The 23916-nt window shown below is 48.0% G+C and overlaps 2 protein-coding genes across 2 annotated transcripts; one reads left to right on the top strand and one right to left on the bottom strand.

The window, feature by feature from the left end:
- Nucleotides 1-183: 183 nt before the first annotated feature.
- LOC103651182 (protein NRT1/ PTR FAMILY 1.1) lies at nucleotides 184-3403 on the top strand. Its single transcript, XM_035966409.1, has 6 exons — nucleotides 184-285; nucleotides 431-510; nucleotides 820-1034; nucleotides 1271-1488; nucleotides 1619-2163; nucleotides 2275-3403. The coding sequence occupies exons 2-6, from the start codon at nucleotides 443-445 to the stop codon at nucleotides 3146-3148; spliced, it is 1920 nt and encodes a 639-aa protein (XP_035822302.1). The 5' UTR covers nucleotides 184-285; nucleotides 431-442; the 3' UTR covers nucleotides 3149-3403.
- On the bottom strand, nucleotides 3357-22376 carry LOC100282439 (uncharacterized). The gene is given in 17 exon segments (NM_001155350.1): nucleotides 3357-3563; nucleotides 3637-3690; nucleotides 3963-4142; nucleotides 8595-8668; nucleotides 8800-8890; nucleotides 11928-12029; nucleotides 12128-12205; nucleotides 12280-12372; nucleotides 12584-12682; nucleotides 12789-12896; nucleotides 15237-15289; nucleotides 15927-15996; nucleotides 16257-16345; nucleotides 18545-18746; nucleotides 19338-19541; nucleotides 20267-20439; nucleotides 22347-22376. Coding segments are annotated over 16 exon segments (1677 nt in total). The 5' UTR covers nucleotides 20408-20439; nucleotides 22347-22376; the 3' UTR covers nucleotides 3357-3524.
- Nucleotides 22377-23916: the final 1540 nt, after the last annotated feature.

Consider the following 23916-nt stretch of genomic DNA (forward strand, 5'->3'; position numbering starts at 1 on the left):
ATGGTGTATAAAGTGTGGGGGAACTGTCTTCTTATTGGTTTGATGAAGTGTGTTGGTTCAGGTCTCTTCTTGGTCGTGCGTGCCAAAGTGTTGATGAAGTGGGTCAAAAAAGTGTACACAAGCAGCTAACTGAATTTATTCTACTTATAAATAAAGACTATGAATCCCATTGTTCCATGCTTCAAGTCGCTGCATTGTTACCCAACTATGATGTTGATGCAAGTACATGGACGGCTCGTTCGTCTCTCTCCCTCTCTGCACCGATCGCCCCCCATCCATACATAGGTGCGGTACTGCGCTGTAGCATGATGCACATGTGGGCACAAGCTAGCTAATAAGGACGGTCACTAGTGATGACGAACCATGCCAAATGTGGGGTGCTTGCGACTAACAGCCTCCTTTTTTTGTTGATCTTCTCCGTACTCGAAAGCGAACGGAAGCGATGATGGCGATGTCATGTGGGCCGGACGAAACAGAAAAGCCTGGACGCGATAGCGCGCTACTACTAAGGTCCAGAGCTAAGTTTGAAATGTCTTAAAACAACTATAGTATTTGCAATACTTCAGTTTTGAAAACAGAGATTTTACCCAGCTTGTCAAACACCATTATGTATATAATACTGCAGTATTTGAGAATACTGCAGTATTCTTCCAAAACTGCAGAAAAACTTTGTTCCCAAACACCCCCTAAAATGTATTTGTCGCTGGGCGCTGGATGCTTATTACCTCACGTACGTCTTTACCTAGACGGGAGCTACTAGCTGTCGGCCTTGTGTTGTGACCTACCTACCGTCTACCGGTGGTGAATCTATTTATTTAGAGGAGCGTGGTTCCGGCGGGGCGCGGCCTGGCTGTGCTCAGTACAGGTGCAGTGGTGGTGCTCCGATCGATCCTCCCGCCGGCCAGCATTTGCGTTTGGTTCGGGCTGCACCGCCGACATGGAGCGCTCTCTTGCTACCGGGACGACTGAATCGCCACAAGAGGAGTGCTTCAAGGGCAACAAGGGCGGGTTCAGAGCCCTCCCCTTCATCTTCTGTGAGTTCCGCCCTCGATCTCATCTTACTGGTCATATGGCAAGTAAAACGTTCTTCGTTCATTGCGTTCTCTACAAGCAAGTCTGTACTTGCCAGTACGTATAGCATGGGATCTTCAAGTAGTTCATCTTATGAATTCTCACTGGACTTAATGCCCAAAGAATTCTCAACCACCTCGCTTCCCTTCGACTTTTAATGGGCAATAACTCATTCGTTCGGTGTTTTTTGGATGCCTAGCAAATGAGATGCTGGAGAAAGTTGCTGGATTCGGGCTCAACACCAACATGATCACGTACCTGACCGACAAGTACCACCTCAGCACCGTCAGCTCCCAGACGATGCTGTTCGTGTGGAGCGCGATCTCCAACTTCACGCCCATCCCCGGCGCCGTCCTCGCCGACATGTACCTCGGCCGGTTCATGGCCGTCGCGCTAGGCTCCGTGGCGTGCCTGATTGTAAGTGCGCCGGCGGCGCCGCCGTCTGTCTCTCTTTTCAATCAGCTTATACCTACTACCTACCACAAGGGTAATTAAATTAACGCGACACGCCATGGAACACGATCGCTTATTCGTCATTCACATACAGGGGATGGTCTTCCTATGGCTGAGCGCCACGGTCCCTGGAGCGCGGCCGCCTCCGTGCAGCGGCGACCAGTGCGCGCCGCCGGGGACGAGGCACCTCGCGTGGCTGCTCGCCGGCTTCGCGTTCCTGTCCCTCGGCGCCGGCGGCGTCCGGCCGTGCTCCATGGCGTTCGGCGCGGACCAGTTCTCCAGGCACCCCAGGCAGCGCCGGGCCAGCATCCTGCAATCCTACTTCAACGCCTACTACGCGTCCATCGGCGTGGCCTTCACGGTCGCCGTCACGGCCATCGTCTACCTGCAGGACAACGTCGGGTGGAGCGTCGGGTTCGCCGTCCCGATGGGCCTCATGCTGCTCTCCGCGGTCAGCTTCTTGCTGGGATCGAGCCTATACATCAAGGAGAAGGGCGAGAGGCGGATGTTCGCCGGGATAGGCACCGCCGTCGCCGCGGCGATCAGGAACCACGGGGCGCGGTTGCCGGACAAGACCGTCGATGGCGTGTACCATCACCTCAAGGACTGCAAGCTCGCTGTCCCCACGGACAAGCTGAGGTATATACGTCACGTCCCGTCCCCCCCAACATGCAGCTAGCTAGCTGGCAGAAGGATGCGTGGTGTGACGAACACGTTGGCGTTTTGAGCTGCGTACGTACGTACGTTCAGGTTCTTGAACAAGGCGTGCTTGCTCCGTGCCACCAAGGACGACGCGCCCTGCAACGGCTCGGACGCGGCGGCGGCGGCCTCCGAGCGGCACGGCCACGACGGGACGAGGCTGTGCACGGTGGACCAGGTGGAGCAGCTCAAGTCGGCGATCCGCGTCCTGCCGATCTGGTCCTCCACCATCTTCCTCGCCCTTGCCATGAACCAGAGCTTCGCCGTTAAGCAGGCCGATGCTATGGACCGGCGCGTCGGCGCGGGCGGGTTCCGCGTTCCCAGCGGCTCCTTGGCCGTCTTCAACATGGCCACCATGTCGCTGTGGTCGGCCTGCTACGACAGGTGGGTCGCGCCGGCACTGCAGCGGTACACGGGCAACCCGCACGGGCTCACCATGAAGCAGCGCATCGGTGGGGGCCTGCTCCTCGCCACCGCGTCGACGGCTGTCTCCGCGGCGGTGGAGGGCGAGCGGAGGCGGCTGGCGCAGCGCGGGGTCACCATCTCGGCGTTCTGGCTCGTGCCGCAGTTCGCGCTTGTGGGGCTCGCCGAGGCGTTCGGCGTCATCGGGGAGATCGAGTTCTTGTACACCGAGCTGCCCAAGAGCATGGCCAGCTTCAGCATGTCGCTGCTGTACATGGCCTTCGGAGTGGGCAACCTGGCCGGCGCCCTCATCGTGAAGGTGGTGCAGGTGGCGAGCGGGCAAGGGGTGGGAACGGGCTGGCTCGTCGACAACTTGAACGTCGGCCGCTACGACTATTACTACTGGCTGCTCACGGGCTACGGCGTGGCGAACTTCGTGTACTTCGCTTGGTGCTGCTGGTTGTATGGCGAGGAGGGGAAGAACGTGGAGTGGGAAGAGGAGGACAACACGGAGCAGCCCTAGTCCTGTATGGCTGGGACTCCTGTGAGCCCTGTAGGGCTGAAACAATGAACTTCTGGAGGTTGAATGTTCAATGCATGTGGTAGTATAAAACATCTAGTTAACTTTACTAGCCTATTAGTTACTGTTGTTTAGACTTGTCAGGGTCACCAGCAGAGGAGGTTTATTAGTCTTCCTACAAGTCAATGCATAACATCGATACTGCGCAGTGTGACTAGAAACTTTTCTGATAAATAAATGTGTGTGCAGTCTAACTCAGGCCGTTTCGAAGATTATTGGTCCATGGTAACGAAAGCACTTATTCGCTAATCAATATAATGAGCCCGACTTGCTAAACTTTAAGAAGGAAATGAAGAGATAAATACATCTATACACATGGCTAAGCTCCTAACAATTTCTTCAGCTCCTTCTTGTTAACCTGAAATAAGCAACGGCTAAAAGTCAGTTACGAGCACGATACGAGGGTATTTTCAAGGACATCATGTCCCCACCTTTCCCATGGCATTCCGAGGAAGAGAATCCCACAAGTATAGTCTTGTTGGAATCTGGCCATCCACAGAAAAAAGAACCAATTCCATTGTCAAATGATATAGTAGAGTATTTGAGCTCAGGAGTGGCATGGAGGCTAACAACATCATACCGTACTGTAGATAGATATGTATATGTAGGTCTAATAAGATCATAAATGCCATAAATGATTTATGAACATTGTTGTTAATATAATGTTTCGAGTGACACTTTCTGTTACCAAATTGGAAAGGAGAAACATCGGTAGAAGGCAGCTAGGGAAAAAAGGGAAATAGTGCAAATAGCAAACCTTGTATGGAGCAAGCTTATCTTTCGACCAACTTGTTAATGCTTCCAAGGTTAGCGCTGGCTTTGAGTCCTGTCCAGCCTTTTTCTTTGCATCCTCCTTAGGCACAATTATTGCACATATAACCTCCCCATAGGCTTCATCAGGCAAGCCAAGGACAGCACATTCCAGTACAGCATCATGCTGAAGACAACAGACCAGATTAATAAGTAACATGAGTAAGAAAGGGGGTTATTTGATAGTTGTGCAAAGCCTTCGGTAAACATTTCAGCCTAATATTATGTCAAGGACCTCCGGTCCGAGGGTAACTGGACCGCGACTACCAAGATCGTAGTTGCGCTCCGTGGTCGCCGGCGGGGTTATTCCCCCACGCCGTCGCCCCAAGACGCCGAGTAGAGAGAGTTGGGGAAGGGGAGATCATGTTGGTGATAAATTCTGCATAATTTCCTCATCCCACCAATTACAATATATAGGCCCAAATATGAACAGCAAGGAGCTAATCACTCCTAAATTCAAGGCAACCAACAAGGCAGCTAATCCTGACTTTCTAACTTACCTGAACCGCCAGGAGCTAATCACTCCTAAATTCTAGGCACCCAACAAGGCAACTAATCCTGACTGTCTGGCTGTTCCAGCGCGCGCTGCGCGTTCAGCGGCGCGGCGAATATCGCGCGCACGCCTGCGGCGCGTATATGTGCGAACGCACATGACATGTCTCCCCTCCTCGAGATGAAAGTCCGGGTAGCGGGTGCGGAAATCGTCGAAGTCTTCCCATGTAGCCGAGGTAGCTGGTTTACCGCGCCAATGGACGAGCAGTTGGCGAACGTCGCGCGCCAGACGTGCGTTCACCACCCGGTCAGATTCGGGCAGCACCGCGCCGTGAAGGATGGTGGGCAGGGCGGGAGGCGTAGCCAGCGGCGTGCCGACAAACTTCTTGATCACTCCAATATGAAACACGTCATGGAGTCGTGCTCCTGGTGGTAACTCCAATCGAACGGCGACGCTGTTGACGAGCTCGACGATGCGGTAGGGACCGACGTAGCGTGGCTTGAGCTTTCCTGTAGTGGTGCGCGGCAGGGAGGCGGCTTGGTGTTGACGTAGGCGCAGCAGCACCCACTCGCCCACCTGGTAGGTGACCTGCCGATGAAGCCGATCATAGTGTCGCTTCTGCACCTCTTGAGCCTGATGGAGCCGGTAGCGGACGTCGGCGAGGAAGGACACCCGGGCCTCCATGTCTAGCGCGATCGCGGCGACGCGCGTGTCCCCGGGCTCATAGGAGCGGATGGTGGCACGGATGCCGGCGCGGATTTCGTCGAGGATGGCGACCAAGCTGGGGTCCGTCGCCTGGGCTTGCCGGAGCCGGGCGATGAAGTCAAACCGGGGGGCTGAGATCGCCATCAACCCAGCCGTGTCCGTGTCCCGTCTAGACAGGGCATCGACCAAGGTGTTGGTGGCGCCGGACCTGTACTCCACCGTGAAATCAAAGCCGAGCAACTTACCAACCCAATGGTGCTGAGGGATGGTCGCGAGGCGCTGGTCGAGAAGATACTTCAAGCTATAGTGGTCGGTTTTGACGATGAAGCGTCGATCCCACAAGTATGGACGCCAATGCCGAACGGCCTGAACGAGCCCTATGAGCTCGCGCTCATATGCAGCGAGGGCATGGTGACGAGGCGCGATGGGGCGGCTGAAGAAAGCAATCGGGTGCCCAGAAGCCGCGAACGGCTCGCGTGGACCGAGGGCACAGCCAGTCCCGCACAACCTGCACTTTGGCCGGGTCCATGGCCACGTCGGCGGCGGAGACAACGTGGCCGAGGTAGGCGACCGCCTGAGTCGCGAACGCACACTTAGTGCGCTTGAGGAAGAGCTAGTGCCGCTGGAGCTCGCTGAAGACCGCATGAAGGTGTCTCAGGTGGTCCACCCAAGACTTGTTGTAGATCAAAATGACGTCAAAAAATACCAGCACGAAACGGCGGAGAAATGGCCGCAGGACGTCAGTCATCAGGGCCTGGAACGTGGCTGGCGCGTTGCACAGCCCGAACGCCATGCCGAGGAACTCGTAGAGGCCATCGTGCGTCCGGAACAAGGTCTTGTGGATGTCGGCCTGCCGCATGCGGACCTGGTGGTAGCCAGAGCGGAGGTCGAGCTTGGTGAAGAAGCATGCCCCATGAAGCTCGTCCAGCAACTCATCAACCACCGGGATCGGAAAGGCATCCTTGACCGTTAGCGCATTGAGCACCCGGTAATCGACGCAGAAGCGCCACGACCCATCCGGTTTCTTGACAAGGAGGACCGGCGACGAGAACGCGGAGTCGCTGCGACAGACGATGCCCTGCTGGATCATGGCGGCGCACTGTCGCTCTAGCTCGTCTTTGTGCGCCGCCGGGTAACGGTAGGGGCAAACGGCCACCGGCAGCGCGCCCGGCTTGAGGACGATGTTGTGGTCGCGAGCGAGCTGCGGTGTAAGGCCCGACGACTCGGCGAAGATGCCCTCGAATGCGGACAGGAGCTCCTCCAGGAGGCTTGCGGGCGACGAGGATACAACGAGTAGAGGAGCTCGGCGCGCACCCACGTCCGACCAGCAAACCGCGCGGTCGCGGCGTGTGAACGCCATGGTGCGGGCAGTGAAGTCCCACACGATTGGTCCCAGGGTGGCCATCCATTGGGTACCCAGAACCAGATCGTATCCCGCCAGTGGCATGACGTAGAGGTCGACGCGGAACTCCTCCCCGACGATGGAGATGGGTGCCTGTCGAAGCAGGGGCACGAAATCCGCTCGTCGTTGGCGACAGTGGCAGTGAGGCGCGGGTCTGCGTGAACGGCGAGACCCGTGCGACGCGCAGCATCCTCGGCGATGAAATTGTGGGTGGAGTCGGTGTCGAGGAGGGCGGTGAAAGAGGCAGCGCCCACTACAACGCAAACCTGCATCGTATCGCAAATGGGCATACCGGCGACCGCACGGAGGGAGAACACTGGTGCGTCCTGGTCGGTTGGGATCGCGTCGTCGGTGATTTCCACACCGACGATGTAGAAGATGCGACGGCACACCCGGTTGTGGCCCCGTGAGTACGACTCGTTGCAGTTGTAGCACAAGTCGAGGCGGCGGCGCTCCGCCTGTTCGTCGAAAGTGAGGCGCTTCGCTAGCGCCGGTGCCCCTCGAGCAGGTAGGTCCAGCGGCTGTTGGTCCAGCGGCGCAGAGAGCGCGGCCCGCGCTGGTGCCGCCAGGAGTGCCGGGGCCGGCCTGGGGCCCGGAGCGGGTGGTGGAGCGCACGGTTTGACCCGTGCCGGCGCGTGGGCCATGTTGTCGAGCTCCATCAGCTCGACCTAGCGCGCCAAACTCATCGCCGCCGCAAGCGTCTCCGGGTTGTGGATGCGCACGGCGTGGCTTAGCGGCGGCAAGAGCCCGCCCGTGAAGAGTTGGACGCGATGTGCCTCGTCCAAACGACCGGCGCGGGGCAGCAGGGCCTGGAAGCGATTGGAGTATTCTTCCACGGTCCCAGTGCGCTGGCATTCCGACAATTCGAACAAGGGGGCACAGATCGCAGGGGTGGCCCAAACCTCAGATTGAGGAGCTCCTTGAAGCGCCCCCATGGAGGCGTGCCCTCATCCTCTTGGAGCTGGATGTACCACAGCTGGGCGACATCTTCCAAGTTGTACAACGCCATCCAAACGCGTTCCTCCGCCATGGTACGTTGCTGCCTGAAATACGACTCACACTTGTTGATGAAGAGCATGGGGTCGGTCTTGCCGTCGTAGCGGGGGAAGTCGAGCTTCTGGAATTTGGGCGGGCGATCGAGGTCACGATGGCCCTCAATGCGGCCGCTGCCATTTGCCGAGGACGAGGCGGTCCTCTCCTTCATGCCCTCCATGTCGGCCTTTAGGGCTGTCATCTCGGCGGACATGTCCAGGAGCTTTTTCATGACGTCGGCGATAGTGGGTTGGTCTCCCATGGCCGTCGAGGCTGTGGAAGAGGACGGTGAGGGTGGGCGAGGCGAGTGGATGGATGTGGTGGTGGTGGTGGTGGTGGTTGACGTCGATGACGAGGATCGTCGAACTCATGATACCAGGTTGTCAAGGACCTCCGGTCCGAGGGTAACCGGACCGCGACTACGAAGATCGTAGTTGCGCTCCATGGTCGCCGGCGGGGTTATTCCCCCACGCCGTCGCCCTTTGTTGTCTGGGTTATGCCCCCAAGACACCGAGTAGAGAGAGTTGGGGAAGGGGAGATTAGGTTGGTGATAAATTCTGCATAATTTCCTCATCCCACCAATTACAATATATAGGCCCAAATCTAAACCGCAAGGAGCTAATCACTCCTAAATTCTAGGCAACCAACAAGGCAGCTAATCCTGACTTTCTAACTTATCTGAACCGCCAGGAGCTAATCACTCCTAAATTCTAGGCACCCAACAAGGCAACTAATCCTGATTGCCTGGCTGTTCCAGCGCGCGCACTGCGCGTTCAGCGGCGCGGCGAACATCGCGTGCACGCCTGCGGCGCGTTTATGTGCGACCGCACATGACATATTATGCATCCACTTGTTAGACTAAATTTGAGGACAACATCAGCTGATTCTTTAGATATCATGTAGTGGCTACTACACTACGAAAGTAGTTCCAGCGTATCCGAGTTTACCTCTAACAGTACTGCCTCAATTTCTAATGCTGACAGCTTGTAACCGCCAAATTTCATAATGTCGGCATTTGTGCCTGCACAAGGTAATGCAAATGAGGCTACAAGCAAACCGAAGCTGACCCTAGGCAGTAACACCACGAGGTGATGAAAACAGCAACTAGAAGGACATAAGCGTGCGTGCATGTGCATAAAAACTGTTACTTACGTCCCAAAATTATGAAGTATCCTTCCTCATCTACAGTTACTGTATCACCTGTCTTGAAGAATCCTCCATCAATGAAAGATTCTGCGGTGACCTGCAAACAGAAATTCACTGTTTTCAATGATGAAATAATGTATCTTAACTTCTCAGCATGTGTCCTTCACTGGTTTCTATATGGCTGAAATATCTAGTAAATTTCAAAATTTGTCATTTGAGCAGTACAGTGTAAACCCCAAAAGTTGATTTAGAGGTCTAGGTAGTTTTATTATTTTACTTATTCAGAAAAGAGAGTAAATAGGGAATTTATTTTAGTGTGTAAATTTTTCATTTGAGATATGTTCCTTTAAATAAATACTAAATAAATAAATATATTTATGCATCATTGTGGAATATTTGTTTGTGCATCTACATTTGAATTTCTAACAAGCTCCAATTTGAGTTTGAAAATGAAACTGAAATTAGAAAATTAAATAGAAAAGAAAGGGAGAAACCGGCTTCCTAGTCCGAAACCCCTGCCCCAGCCCACTTCTGCCCGCACCGCCCGACCCGCCAGTACGCCACTCGCGCCCGCCGCCACTGTTGCTAGCAAGTGGGAGTGTGGGACCCGTCACCATGAGTCACCCGTCCGTGCGATCACTTGTGTCTGCGCCAACTGGTGGGGCCCCTACGCCAACCTCTTCACTCTCACGTTACTGTTCTTCTCTTCTGTAACAAATTTCAACACAATCCGTAACAAACGCGAGCTGTCGTAACCACCATCGGCGAGGCTGTTGGGAATCGTCCGAGCTCCCTGGGAATTGGACTCTGCCCGCCGGGGTATAAAACCCGAGCGGACGCACCTCCCCTTAGGCCGTCAACGCAGCGCCATCGTGTGTCTACGCCAGAGAACCATAATCGTCGTAGACAGAGAGTGGGGAGAGAGACAGAGATCACCGCCACTTCCGATTCAGACGATTCCCAGATTTCGTTCTTCATTGTCAGATCGTCGTGCGCCGCGGTTAGAGCTGTCGGCGTCCTAGTCCTTGGTATGGATGTTCCCATCTAGTTCGCTTTGTTCTCCGCATTGAGTAGCACCTCTTCGCGTTTAGTTCAGCTCACTGGAAAGCCTGGGCGCCTAACACCGGCAATGGCGCTGCCGCGGAGGGCCTTGCCCCGTCATGGTGAGGGAGATAAGGGGGGATCCAGTACCGTAGATCTGTTCTGTTCATGGTGGATAGGATTAGATTATGCGATACCGTTTCGGTGCATTGAAACAGGACCGTAGATTTTTGGATTGGTGACTCGGATTAGATCTAACGGTACCGGTTCGAGAGACCAAGTGCAAGTCGTTGATCCATGGCCAGACGATCGATGCTCGTGCGGGATTAGTCAGTCGAGGCAATCTTTCTCAAGAGACCCTAAGATTTCAAATAAACAATCTGCCATCCATTCATATGTATAAATCCTTACAAAGTGGTCCTAACATTTATAATTATAACCCTGAGTTTTCAATAAATACAACCCACCATCCGTTAGGGTCCGAATTACACTAAAGTCCCTTTGTTTATAATGTTAATTACAAAAAGGTCCCTAATTACCACAGATAAGCCTTGGAATTTATATTTTTATTTAAAAACAGTTTTAAAACTTAGATAACTCATATCTTTCATGTTTTAACTCCGATCTTAATGGTTCTCAAACCTATGGAATCGTATCAACGCGTAAACTTATATTACGCAGTTGATTTCTTTGTTTGATGTAATGTTAGTTTTATTTATTGTTTGCATATGTGTATGTTTTGTTACGAATAGAAAAGCGAGGTTGCGAGAAACATGAAGCCTAACTTAAGGAAAGCATCTGAGCAGTTGGAGTTACACCAAACCGTGATTACAATCTCGGTCAGGATTCGATGGGATTCGTTGTTTTGTCCCGTTCCTGGTGAACGCCGGCAACAAAATCTAATGACTTTTTTAGATTTTTCGTTTGAAATTAAAAAGACATGAAAAATCTAGGAAACTTCTATAAAAAACTAGATGTTCTCAGAAGTTCTAAAATATATTTGTTGTCCAAAAATCCATCTTTTCGTGCAAAATAAAATTCGTTGTGGACTTATATTTTATCGTTGCTATTCCAAACTAGTTGATAGTTATTAGTTGGTAATTTTAAAAATATTAGGTACATGTTGTGGACTTATTTCATACTTTTCTAGTTTTTTAGTGAGTTATTATACTGATATGCCTTGACAACAATATTTAGTGAAGATTTGTTATATTTCGGTTTAGGGGATAGCTGTTAGTTGATAGTTGTTGTTTAAATGTAGTTGTTCCTTGTGGTATAACATGTTAGTATTAGTTTCACACTTATTTGTATTGTTGTAGGTAAAATGCCAGACCTAGTGTGGGAGCATGGAGAGAAGGTTGGTCAAGGTTTTAGGTGCAAGTATTGTCGTAAAGGGAAGAGTAGTGGCGGTGCTACTCGTTTCAAGGAGCATTTAGCACATCGAGGGAAGGATGATAGAATTACCCATCTGTGTCTCTTGAAATAAAGAAATTCTTTGCTGGTTAGCTAGACAAGACAAAGGAAAAGAAGAGACAGAGGATTCGGCAGAGGCAACGAGCAGATGAAGCAAGAACTCGTTATGATGCAATTTGTGTTATTGGGCAACCTGTGTTATGGAGAACTTTATATATACTTGTATGACACAACCGTAATCTTCTATTGATGTGTGTTGCACTCAAATTATGGTTTTCTATATGCATGTGTGTTTTGTGTTTTTGTGCATCAAATTATTTGTGAATATATTGTTATTCATTGCGCAACATGGTTTGAATAGAATACAGACAAATCCTACCAATTTTTTTAATTTTTTTCTAACCAAACTATGTTTCCCGTACTGGCACACATACAAGATGCCATCTAGATTTGTCCTTAAATTTGAGTGTGACATACAACTTAGCATAAATGTCAATGCCTGCAATCTTAAAAATCTAAAGCATTAAAAAACAATACATAACAATGCATTGAAATAAAAATGTATGCTTTACAGTTGTAGTTAGTAGGAATTAGAAACTTCCTAAATGAAATGGAATGTTCCCTCCAAAACTATACCCCATGATCATCAATTGGCAAAAGTAGAAACAGCACGATCATACCTCTGGTCTTTTCCAATACTCCTTGAAAAGAGATGGACTTCTAATGCAGAGCTCGCCAACTCCAGTTGTAGTTTCAGCCCCGTCCTCCATAATGATCTTGGCCTGAGTCAGAAAGATGACTTAAAACTATGAAGCAATGCAGAATACACAGAATAACCAATGCTTTAATGATACTAACTCCCATGAATTGTTCATCATACCTCAATGCGTGGAAGAGGTTTACCAACTGTACCTTCTTTTCGGATACCATGCAATGGATTAGACAGTGCCATGACAAACTGTAACCAATATTAAGTCTATCAGGAGTCATACAGTTAATTAGTGTATTGACTAGATGGGGAATATTTTTTACCTCAGTCATACCATAGCGTTCCAAAAGACGATGGCCTGTCACTTCCTCCCACCTCTTCATAAGTGGGGAAGGAAGAGCTGATGATCCACACATCTGCAGCAATTCAATGAGTATTAATGATAAAATCTTTATAATTCATGCATCAGTTCCATGATAGAACTGAAAAAGGTCTATAGAACTCACTAAGAATACAGATGTAAGAGTAAAACACAAACCAGCAAATCACACTTCGATGCACAGCAAGTGAAAAAATGATAAATGATAAATGTATAAAGACTTAAACACTGTTTCCAATGAACATTACCATTAACCTCAGATGCTTTGCAGCGTAAGAAGAGGCCGACTTTTGATCAGGATCCATACTATCATACCCTTGCAGCAGACGTGTATACATGGTTGGAACCTGCCATAAAAGAAGTATCAAATTACCTTAACTTATCAAACAATATGAAGAAAAATAGTTTGGCATGAATCTGAAGATACTGTTATGCTATGACAGCAAATCATACTCCAGTAAATACTGTAATGGCCTCTGTACTTTTACTCGCATCGTTGGGATATGATTCTCGCCATCTCTGCCATATCCCGCTTACACTGAATTTTGGTATAAACTCAACCTGCGATCACAAAGAATATACAGTATCATGAAAGTTTTGCAGATGTGCTGCTGAAATAAGCTTAATTGTTTACATCTCCTAAATCAAATGTGAATAGATCTATTGTTATGGTTGCTAGATCAGTGAGGGATTGGAGAGGGATATCGATGGGCAGGAACGCCGACCGGGGGCCTGTGCCCACGGCCGAGCAAAGAAGAGGGTTTCTCCCTTCTAATTCTTGCTTACTTTATTTCTCATCCATTGATTACATAAATAGGCCAGTTGGCCGCCCCTATCTAGCTAGAGATCCTTATCTCCTTAAAACTCTCCTAAAAACTCTCAACAAACTAACTGATAACCTTCCTAGATAATCTCAACTAATCTCCTAAATAATCTCAACTAATCTTCTAATCTTATCTCTAACTATCCTTATCTTATCTCCCTTGGAGGGCCCATGGCTGTTGCTACCGCCGCCCCTCCATGGGCCTCCTTAGGCCCTGACACTACACCCCTCCTGGACAAGCAGCTCGTCCTCGAGCTGCAGCATGACGGGTGCTCAAAGACCGAGTCTACTTGACCCAAAACCAGACACCTAGAAGACAAGCCTTTTACATCTCGGCTTATCTTATTATTCTGAATCTGATTTTTTTACCCCATAAGATAAGGCGGACACGCATGTGTGCAGCCACCTGGATCCCATGGACGCCATCTGCACGAAAGGGGAGCACATGGATGGGCACCTGGAATAGGTCGCAACAATAACCAGCGGAGGCGCCCTCGTGGCGGCCGGTAGCGGAATGTGGTGGCGCTAAATAGTGCACCCTTGTTGATGACGAGGTGAGTGCCTTCCCTACCGCCGCTGCCGTAGAGTTGAAGTTCGTCGCCCGCGGGACACGTATCATGCTCGCACTTCGAGATAGCGGCCTGGTGCCACTGCTGATGGCCGTCCGACAGGGTGAGGTCGCGCCGACGTGTGCCGAGGTCAACCGTCACCAAGGCTGCCTCGAGCATCTGCCGGCGCATCTCCTGTACTTTCTGTCGTGCAAGGAAGCCACGAGCAGCAGCTTGTATGCCCACAGCCGCCGACGTCCGGAGCCGTGCGGACAGCGCCAGCTAGTGTTGCTCATGTTGCACTGCTGCCTTGATTTGCAGCAGCCCTTGCTCAACCTTCTGGAGCGTGGCTTGCATCTTTGTGAGATCAGCCCTTATGTTGGTCCACAAATCTCCCATCGATGGAGCTGGTGATTGCTGAGTCGTGGCTGCCCCTAGTGGCGTCGCCCATGGGGACGGAGACGCCGTCAACGAAGATGATGTGATGAAATTTGGCGTTGTCCCTGGGGATGGGCACGCCGGCGTCCAGGATGTGGTGACAAAATTGGCAGGCGATGCTGCCCATGAAGATAGGGACGTCGGTTGCCAGGATGGCGTGACGAAGGTGGCATGCGGCGCAGCCCATGGAGATGGGGACGTCGGTTGCCAGGACGGCGTGACGAAGGTGACATGCGGCGTTGTCCATGGAGATGGGGACGCCGATTGCCAGGATGACGCCGCGAAATTGGCAGCAGAAGACATGGGATCGGATCGAAACCCAAGCTAGCCGATACCAGATGTTATGGTTGCTAGATCAGTGAGGGATTGGAGAGGGATATCGATGGGCAGGAACGCCGACCGGGGGCCTGTGCCCACGGCCGAGCAAAGAAGAGGGTTTCTCCCTTCTAATTCTTGCTTACTTTATTTCTCATCCATTGATTACATAAATAGGCCAGTTGGCCGCCCCTATCTAGCTAGAGATCCTTATCTCCTTAAAACTCTCCTAAAAACTCTCAACAAACTAACTGATAACCTTCCTAGATAATCTCAACTAATCTCCTAAATAATCTCAACTAATCTTCTAATCTTATCTCTAACTATCCTTATCTTATCTCCCTTGGAGGGCCCATGGCTGTTGCTACCGCCGCCCCTCCATGGGCCTCCTTAGGCCCTGACATCTATTATGTGCACAGGAGAGTTACAAATCTCCAGTAGCTACAGAAGACCAGTTCACCTAAACTAAGCCACAATGGGCATGTCTGGGACCGTGTTGGTGGCAAAGACAAGCAAAGAATTGTGCCAAACACCCCAAGATGCGGGCGATTATCTCGACTGCACATGGCACCAGGACCGTGAGAATCCACTTCAAACAGCACCAGGACCGCAAGAATGAATTAGCTCCTGCGTTTCCTGTAACGCGGGTCAGCGGCTGCAGTACCCATACCACACTGTGGCCTGCAACTGTGGTCCCAAACACACTCAATATCTTTTGGCCAAACAGCATTTTTCTCCTAAATAGAGCATTTAGAGATAAATAGGGAGATAAATTACCACTGATCCTGAATAAAGGGGCGCAAATAGAGCATTGAAAAGCCCATGCACATGTACACTTGAAAGTTAAGGACTTCAATAGTGATGACAAAGAAACGGATCCCCCCAAACATAATCGCGATAAGAGCCACTATCACTAATGCAATGTAGTCTTAGTTCTACTTCTAGCTACCATCCTAATACATGAGTTTTCAATTTCGTTTTCTAATTGAAGGGACTGGTGCATGTATTTGGTGCTTCAAACCAGAAGGAGCATGAAACCTAAAAACGAGAGAAAGAAGAGAACTAATGGTACTAAATATTTTCCTAAGGGAGAAGACAAGATATCAAGTACTACAACTGCACTTAAAACCACTCTATGCCCAGGAACGTCAGGATCCACGTCGAGCTGGGCTCATACATCCATAGCAAACAACTTACACTGTCTTCCCACACTTCAAGTAGAAACATTAACACAGAAGTGCTATGTTGGGAATGTATGGGTTTATGTACTGTAATGTTCTAACCTATGTCAACTCTTAATGCAGGACTACTGCCAAAACATATACCTAGGCAGCTACTAATCTATGTTGCAGAACATTAAATACTGCAACCACAAGAAATGTGTGGGCTTGGAACAAAAGCAATACGAAATATCAGTATAAAAATAGTGCTAAAGTTTTAAATAGCAACAGCATTCAATGTGGATATGGTGCAGCGGGAGACAGTGCAGAAATTGGTCTTCACTTCGATATCCCCACGCTTCAGATAGAATCTGAACCTGCCAAATCAGTTAGGATAAATGTTATGTAGGTATATTGCATCATCTATTTATCATGCCATCTAAACGATCATATAGCAAATAAAAAACAAATTACGCAAACCATTAAAACTCTTAGATCAATCAACTGTAAAATCATGGAAACGTGGCAAAAATACAGAAATAGAATCAACTATACATAAAAAATACCTTCTGGCTTCTGTACAGCGCTCAACAATTTATCGAATCATGTATATATCTACTTAAAGATGAAAATGCACCTGAGAAAGAATGCCCTCATGGGTGTGAACTACTCCTTTAGGTTTACCAGTTGTGCCACTTGTGTAAAGGATAAGAGCAGGGTCATCGCCTGTATAATCAAACTCCAGAAAATAGAAGTTAATAGGAGCAAGCAGAAAAATATTTGGAACTATTAGTAAGTGCATGGAAAACAGCTACCCAAGTGCCTGAACCTTGACATGTGGCTTCTATTGGGTTCTAAACTCTAGCCTATCCCAACTTGCTTGGGATTTTTTCTCGAACGTGTAGGGGTGCCTGGACCTACTTGTGGCTTCTATTGGGTTTTTAACTCTAGCCTACCCCAACTTGCTTGGGATTTTTTCTCGAACGACAAGAAGGAACGAAACCCACACAAAACGGAGTCCTGGCCTAGGCAAGAAAGCACACACATACAAATAGGCTAAGCATAGGGAACAACCCGATCAACCCTCTCCTATCCCTAGCCCTTCAAGCTTATGAGCCCCCGGTAAGATCCAACACTTCATCTCATCTAAAAGCGAGGAGTTTCATCAAAAACACATTTGTTTCTATGCACCCACATAGTCCAGGCTCCCAGGATCACCACACTATTGAAGCATTGTCTCCTGCTCTTATCCACTTTTCTATTAAGTTTCTCCACCAATCTGCAAATCTCATATCTTCCCGTCCAGGAGCCATCTGTCCCAAACCTAAAGGTTCCAGCAAGTTATACCAAAATTGACGGGCAAACACACAAGAAGTCAAAATGTGTTGCACTATCTCACTCTCTTGGTCACACACAAGGCATCGTCCCGAGTGTGGCAATCCTCTTTGTGCTAAGCGATCAGATGTCCAACTTTTGTTTCAGATAGCTAACCAGAGGAAATTTTTACATTTTGAAGAGGCCAGGACTTCCACAGCCTCTTCCAAGGTTCGAAGCTAATTGAATCCTAGAAAAGGCTTTATAAGAGGATTTGGAAGAAGAGGTACCAAATGCCTTGTGCCCTTAAGTGTAGATCTTGCTCTTCTGACAGAAATATTTTCTAAAGCATTCCAAAGCTGCAAATATTGTCGTATTCCTTCCATAGACAAGGCTCACTGGATATCTAAAACCCACCTCCAATCGTCAAGGGCTTGGGCAACTGTCCTACTATTCAATACTCTCTTGGAAATTCCTCCATTGATAGCCGAAGCAATGTCCTTGTAAGTTTGGAATACCAAGGCCTCTCAATTCAACTGGCCTAGCTAACTTCTCCCAAGCAACGAGGCAGTTGCCACCATTGATCTCTTTTCTTCCCTTCCAAAGAAGGCTCTTCTAATTTTGTCAATTGCTTGATTACCCATTTCGGTATATTCATGGCTATCAATAGATAAACCGGGATGGCTGACAACACAAACCTTACCATGGTTGTCCTTCTAGCCATATTTAAGAGTGTTGCCTTCCTGCTTGGGAGCCGGTCCACAATCTTTTATATCCATTGTAGCAAATCACTCCTTCTAAGCTTCTTGTTTGAGACCAACAAACCCAGCAGGGAAAAGATGCTCTTGGACAGTGTAAAGATGGATCCACAATCTAAAAGTTAGAATCGTCACAACTTATTTGGATAACATAACTTTTTTGTAAGTTGGCTTGCAGCCCCGAGGCTTCACCAAAGCATTCCAATATTTCCTTTGTGCACATTAGTTCATGTTCCAAAGGCTTGACGAACAAAGCCACATCATCGGCATATAGGGAAACCCTCTGCCTTGCATTACGATAATCCCTAGGTTGCAGCAAGCCTTCATCTTTAGCCTTTCTAAAGAGGCTACTTAGAACATCCATAACTAAGATGAATAGCATGGCTGCATGGGAGATAATAGATTACACTGACAGAGTTCACGCTTGTATCTTATGAACTCCGCCGGAACTCCGTTGAGAAGCATTTACGTTGACGAAGATGCCAACAGATTGGAGATCAGGTTGCACCAGCTACTTCCAAATCCCAATTGTGCCAAGACCTCTAACAGAAAGGCCCACGATGCGGAGTCAAAAGCCTTTGTAATGTCCAACTTCAGAAATAAGCTTGACAGCTTGCTTGGGATAAAAGGCTTTGTTGTTGTTGTTGTTGTTCTTGCTGCTGTTGTTGTGAGTAAGTGCTCAGGGTTGTATGCAAGTAATATTAGAGACATAAAAGGAGAGTATAGAAATAATAGTTCATACACAACATGAGACTATAGAAACAGCAAGAAATATTAGCCAGACAGCCACTAAGTTCAAGTTGCAGTTGATATATATATATAGAGAGAGAGAGAGATGAGATGAGCAATTCACCTTTGATTTTCTTTGAACTGTTGGTCTCAGTTATTAAAGTAGAGACTGATGAAATCGCCTCATTGCTTGAAGGTTCTTGAGGATTGATTTCTGAAGGTATACTAGTGACAGATGGAAGAATAGAACAATAAGCAGAACACTTGATAGAAAGGTTCTCCATGATTTCGTGATGCTCCTTGGTGCTTAAAACCATTGAAATATCCTAAGTAGCAGAAATTAGAAACTAAAAAAATTGACTTGGTTTTCGATGCTTTATAAAGTTCATAGATTGTAGTTCACAATAGAACATCTGCAGCACTTGCAAGAATATAAAACATTGATCACATGGACAACGCAAAAAAAGACGAAAGTTTACAAACTTTTTAATTCAGTTATTTTTTGGTGAAGTGCACATAACATCGTTTTTTTCTTCAAAAAAAATCCTGCAGCACGTATTTTGTATATTTGTTTACTTGTTTTTTGTTCGTTTGTTTTTGTGAATCTTTTCAAGTGCACAGGTGTGCAAACCTAATTAGGTACAGAAATCTGCTTCAGCCACAAAAATATGCATTGATTTGTATATGAAGTTTGTACATATGTGTAGGCTAGAAGATGTCCAATCATTTCGTGTGATCAATTTAAGAGTTAATAAACACTTCTATCTGCACCTGCATGGCACTTTGCTTTTTTTTGTAACATTATACTTACAAGAAAAGATCCAAATGGAATCATAGGATGAGAGCAGAAAATGGGCGCATTTCATTTCTACAATGGTATGTTGCAGTATGAAAGTTGATGTAAGCTTGGAACATACTGAGTCATTCATGACATGAAGAAGCTCAGCTTCTGGATAGCTAAGGGCAAGGGGTACTGCAACTCCACCAGAAAGCCAGGTTCCAAATACCCCAGCAACAAATTCAGGAGAGGGTTTAGCCACAATGCCAACACGAGCTCCATGAAGGAATCCTGTTCCATTTCTTCCTTTGGAAGAAGAATCTTGCATCCCATTTGGTGTCATCTAAAAATACAGAAAATATGAGGTTATGCTTGTGTATTATCAACAGACATTAATATAGTTTATGTTTAACAGAGCTCTGTAAGGTAGGCTTATGCATTAAACAATTTTGGTCAGAACAAAATTGACTAAGTAAGCAAACTCCTCAAAGTTCCTTGCAGTTAACTTATGCATTAAACTATGTCTGGGGAAGCAGGATTCAGTTGGTCACTTGGTCCCCATATTCTCACTTCTCAGAAGTAAACTTGAGGGAAAGCAATTATCTTGGTAAACAGAATTGGAATTTAGGAGACATATGCAGAAAAGCTTGTGCAATTAAGACATTGATGATGATGCCTTATTGCAAACATGCAAGGAAGAGGACAGGATAAACTAATTGCTTGAATGAGAACATCTGATGTAGCATCCTCTAGTCAAGATCTTCCAGCGAGTTTTCAGAGCAATCCTGTGGAAAACATACACCAGAAGTACCCTCCCAGCTTCCTATGTGCACTCATCAGAATGCTTCAGCATCATCATGAATTCTGATTTCTGAACTTACATGTTATTTGCATTAATGCATTTTGTAAGGACTTCTGTTCCTCCGTTATGAGTTATGACTGAATATATCATATTCCATCCAGACAAAGGAAAAGGGAAGCTAAGAGAACAATGATACGAAAACCTATAAATGTCACTGAATGGGCAATCTTAAATGAAGATGCAGAGCATAAAAGGAGCTGCCGTACATTTTTGCTGCACAAAATGTTGTAGACATCAAAAGAGGCTGCAATGAGCTGGACAAGGCTGTAGCTCTTTTTGTTAGCTCTTATGACAGCACGGACACTATCTGCTGAGCCATGCCTAAGGACTTCTTGAACCACCTCCATGAATGTGTGGGTATCCTGTCTGGCACTGTATGCTAAAGAACGCAAAAAGGAAATGGAAACGTTAGAGAGCGACAAATGAAATGATTGTGCAATAGTCTAAGTATTTAACTAGAAGCTTCAAACAACAGCATGCAAATTTGATGGCTAACAAACCAAGTATTGTGCAATGATAAAACAGTCACCACGAATTCCTCTATGAAGACAGTCAAATGGCCATAACCTAGACCACTGCTTCCTAGATTAACCCACGAATCGCATTCTCAGCCATGCAAGAGCTGTGGTAACAAGAAAGCAGCACGGCAATCAGGGGCGGAGGGCCCAGTATGGCCCAGTATTGCATGGGCAATACCTTGGGCCGGCCCACTAAGAGATTAGAGATTAGGGTTTAGCTAAGACACACTCTGTGTCGTCCGCCCGTCCCCGCGTCGGCGCGTCCCGCACAGGCGCACACAGCACTCCCACTCGGCCGCTCCTGCCGGCACGCCTGCTCCGCTGCTCCTACTCACGGTCGCTTGTCCCGCGCGCCCGGCGGCTTGTCCCGCCCACCCGGCGGCCGGCTGCTTGTCCCGTCGACCCGCCCGGCTGCCACTGCTTCCTGCTTGCTTGACTGCTTGAGTACTTGTCCCGTCCGGTGGCCCAGCTGCTTCTGCAGTTCTGCTTGTGACTTGTGAGCTTGTCCCGCCCCCGCATGGCTGCTTGTCCCGCCCGGCGGCCGGCGGCCACCGCCCAGGTTGACTGGCTGAGACTGCCCGCGCGACGGCGCGCACAAAAAGATAGCGCGTGAGTATTTATTTGATTATGCGCGTGAGTATTTGATTATGTCTTCAATTTCTGTGTTATTTTTTGGCGGCTCGGGTTTGAGCGAGGTAATGAGTTTGGGATGTGTGAATTTGGGCTGTAGGAATGCAAGACGGTCTCGTACAAGTGGACAGGCAAGTGCCGGAGCTACCAGGGGACGGGAGTGGTCAGCTACTTCAGGAAGAAGGGCAAGGAGACCATTTGCAAGTGTGTGCCATGCGCCGGGATTGGTAAGATGAGATTTATCCAACTTGATTTCCTTGCATGGTACAATATCGATGTTTTAAAGAGTAAAGCATCTAGAGAGAACGAGAACAAAGGTACCCTGAACTTCTTACTGGTAAATCTATCATGCTTTCGCACAGTAGGTCGAACTAAAATCAAGACTTGAGCTTTGTGAAGATGTGATGTCATTGTGATGAACTCAGCCGCGGAGGAGCCATTATGGCTGAGTATGGCATCAGGCATGCCTAAATTTTTAAAATCTTCATACCTTCCTTTTATAAACAATAGGATGCATGTGGTGCAGTGGTTAATCCTTAGCGTATGAGACATCAAGTTGCTTGTTTGATTTCCATGTGCACAATATTTTTTTCTTTTTTCCCCTACTAGCTAGCCATACCTTAATTTTCTTTTGTCCTCCGCCACTGACGGCAATTTAAAGATACCTAATAACACAGGCAAACCTATGAGAATCCTGCCCGAACACCATGGTCGTGTTCGTGTTACACCCTGAGACACAAAAAGGCAATTTCAAAACCACTACTCCACTAGGAGCACAGGACAACCCATTTTTACGCCCAGTGCTTCACTGCTCCACAATTTCGACCATAGGCTGCCCAATTGGACCGCTTATGCATTAAGAAAAAAACTGATCATCAATCTCGTTGATCCGCAGTCGCAACTACACCTACAACCTTCTACGCAAGGCATCCGCTGAGCGGCAGAGGCGAAACGGCGAACACCTTCCGTTCTGCCAAATCGTGACATAGAAATCTAAGTTTCGCCTCGCCAGCTTCGGCCAGGAGTCGCCGAAACTTGACAGCACAAGTGGTACGTCCTCGTGCCAGAACGACGAACATCCGGCGCTGAACTGAAAACGAAGTTACAAAAAGAGAGACGAGAAAGTGGAATAGCCGACCTGGGGAGAAGGAAGCAGAAGAGGTGAAGTGGCGTCGGAGGCGAGCGAGAGCGATGGTATAAGAGGCGGATGAGCAGGCGCGGAGCAGGTGGGGAGAAGAGGCGTGGGCCGCGCGGCGATTGAATGGCGTCATCAAGCGCGCCACCGCCCCGCGCCCCCACGCCTGTGTCCGCATTTACGGGCAGCCCGGGGGTTGGTTGGTGTGCGGCGCCTCGCGGTTTCATAGGTCTCTCAAGTCTCAACCTCGGCGGTCGCTGCTCGGGCTCTGCCACCAGGGATTTCAATGGCGAATTTTCCATCGCCAGATGGGGCACAAAATTCGTAGTTCCCTTTGAATACTCCGTTCAGTTTTTTTTACTAGAATCTAACTGTAAAAAGAATCTGACTGTGAAAAAATCTAAATATCGTGGAAATTAGAGCAACTTCAAAAGAACGTGTAAACTAACCTCAAAACAGATATTAGTAAAGAATAATAATTTTTCTTACTCTAACAGCTCCCTCATTCTTCCCAAAAAAATAGCGTGCCGCATCCACAGCCCCATCTCCCTTATATTTTGGTGTGTTTCATCTCTCCCCAATCCATTCCTCAACGTATCAGATCATCTACGACCTCCCGACGACTGTACAGATTGCGCCACATGTCACATTTAAAGAAACTGTTGGAGTAACCATCATAATTCACTCTTAAAATTTTTTAGTCTGCTCTTAATAATCAATTTTTGGGGTAAATTTTTTAACATCCTTTTGGAGTTGCTCTTACATATGGAGGAAGATGAAGTGGTCAAGGGTTCGGGATCTATAAAGTGATGGATTCCGACTATCTTGACGACTCGACCGATTCTAAGTTTATGTTGATTTTGAACGATTTTAACCAAAATGATTTTTTTTATAGATGCGAGCTTGTAAGTGCAATCAACCGTAATTGAGAGTTTTAGTGATTAAATGACAAAACAAACAGAGATTCTAACAAGTTTGCTCCTAGCATGTACACAGTTATTCTACAGACAGGAGAAACACAGATCTTATGAGCATAAAAATGTAAAGCATAGCGGATTTAAATTCTACATCATATGGCGTGCTCCAAGTGCTTGGAAACAACGACAATATTCATTTTATAATTCTTGAGTTATAGAAAACGTTGTTCAATTAAGAGGGATCCGCAATATGTTAAGTAAGTTATGCAATGAGCTCAATTCAAATTCCTTCAAAATCATCTAAGAGAACACTTTTCTAGATCATGAATGCCTTTTGAAAAACCACTCTTACTCCCCACAAAAGTTCCACCTTGGTTCACTTCAGAATTTTCAAAACTTGCTCTTCAGCTTCAAAAACCGGTTCAACCGGACCTGAAACCGGTTCAACCGGTTTCTGGACTGTTTCTCTGCCACCTCTGCTCTGACCAGTCTGACAGTCAGAGCTGTCAGAAAAGTCGTGTGCAGATATTTTTTGAAAACCGGTTCAATCGGATTTTTTCCTGGCTCAACCGGTTTTGAATCTGGTCGAGTCTCCGGCTGAGTAGATCAGTGAACCGAGATCTTCCTGGTGGAAACCGGTTCAACCGGTTTACAAA

Source organism: Zea mays, chromosome 3 (genome assembly GCF_902167145.1).
Source record: "Zea mays cultivar B73 chromosome 3, Zm-B73-REFERENCE-NAM-5.0, whole genome shotgun sequence".
Classification (NCBI taxonomy): Eukaryota; Viridiplantae; Streptophyta; class Magnoliopsida; order Poales; family Poaceae; genus Zea; species Zea mays.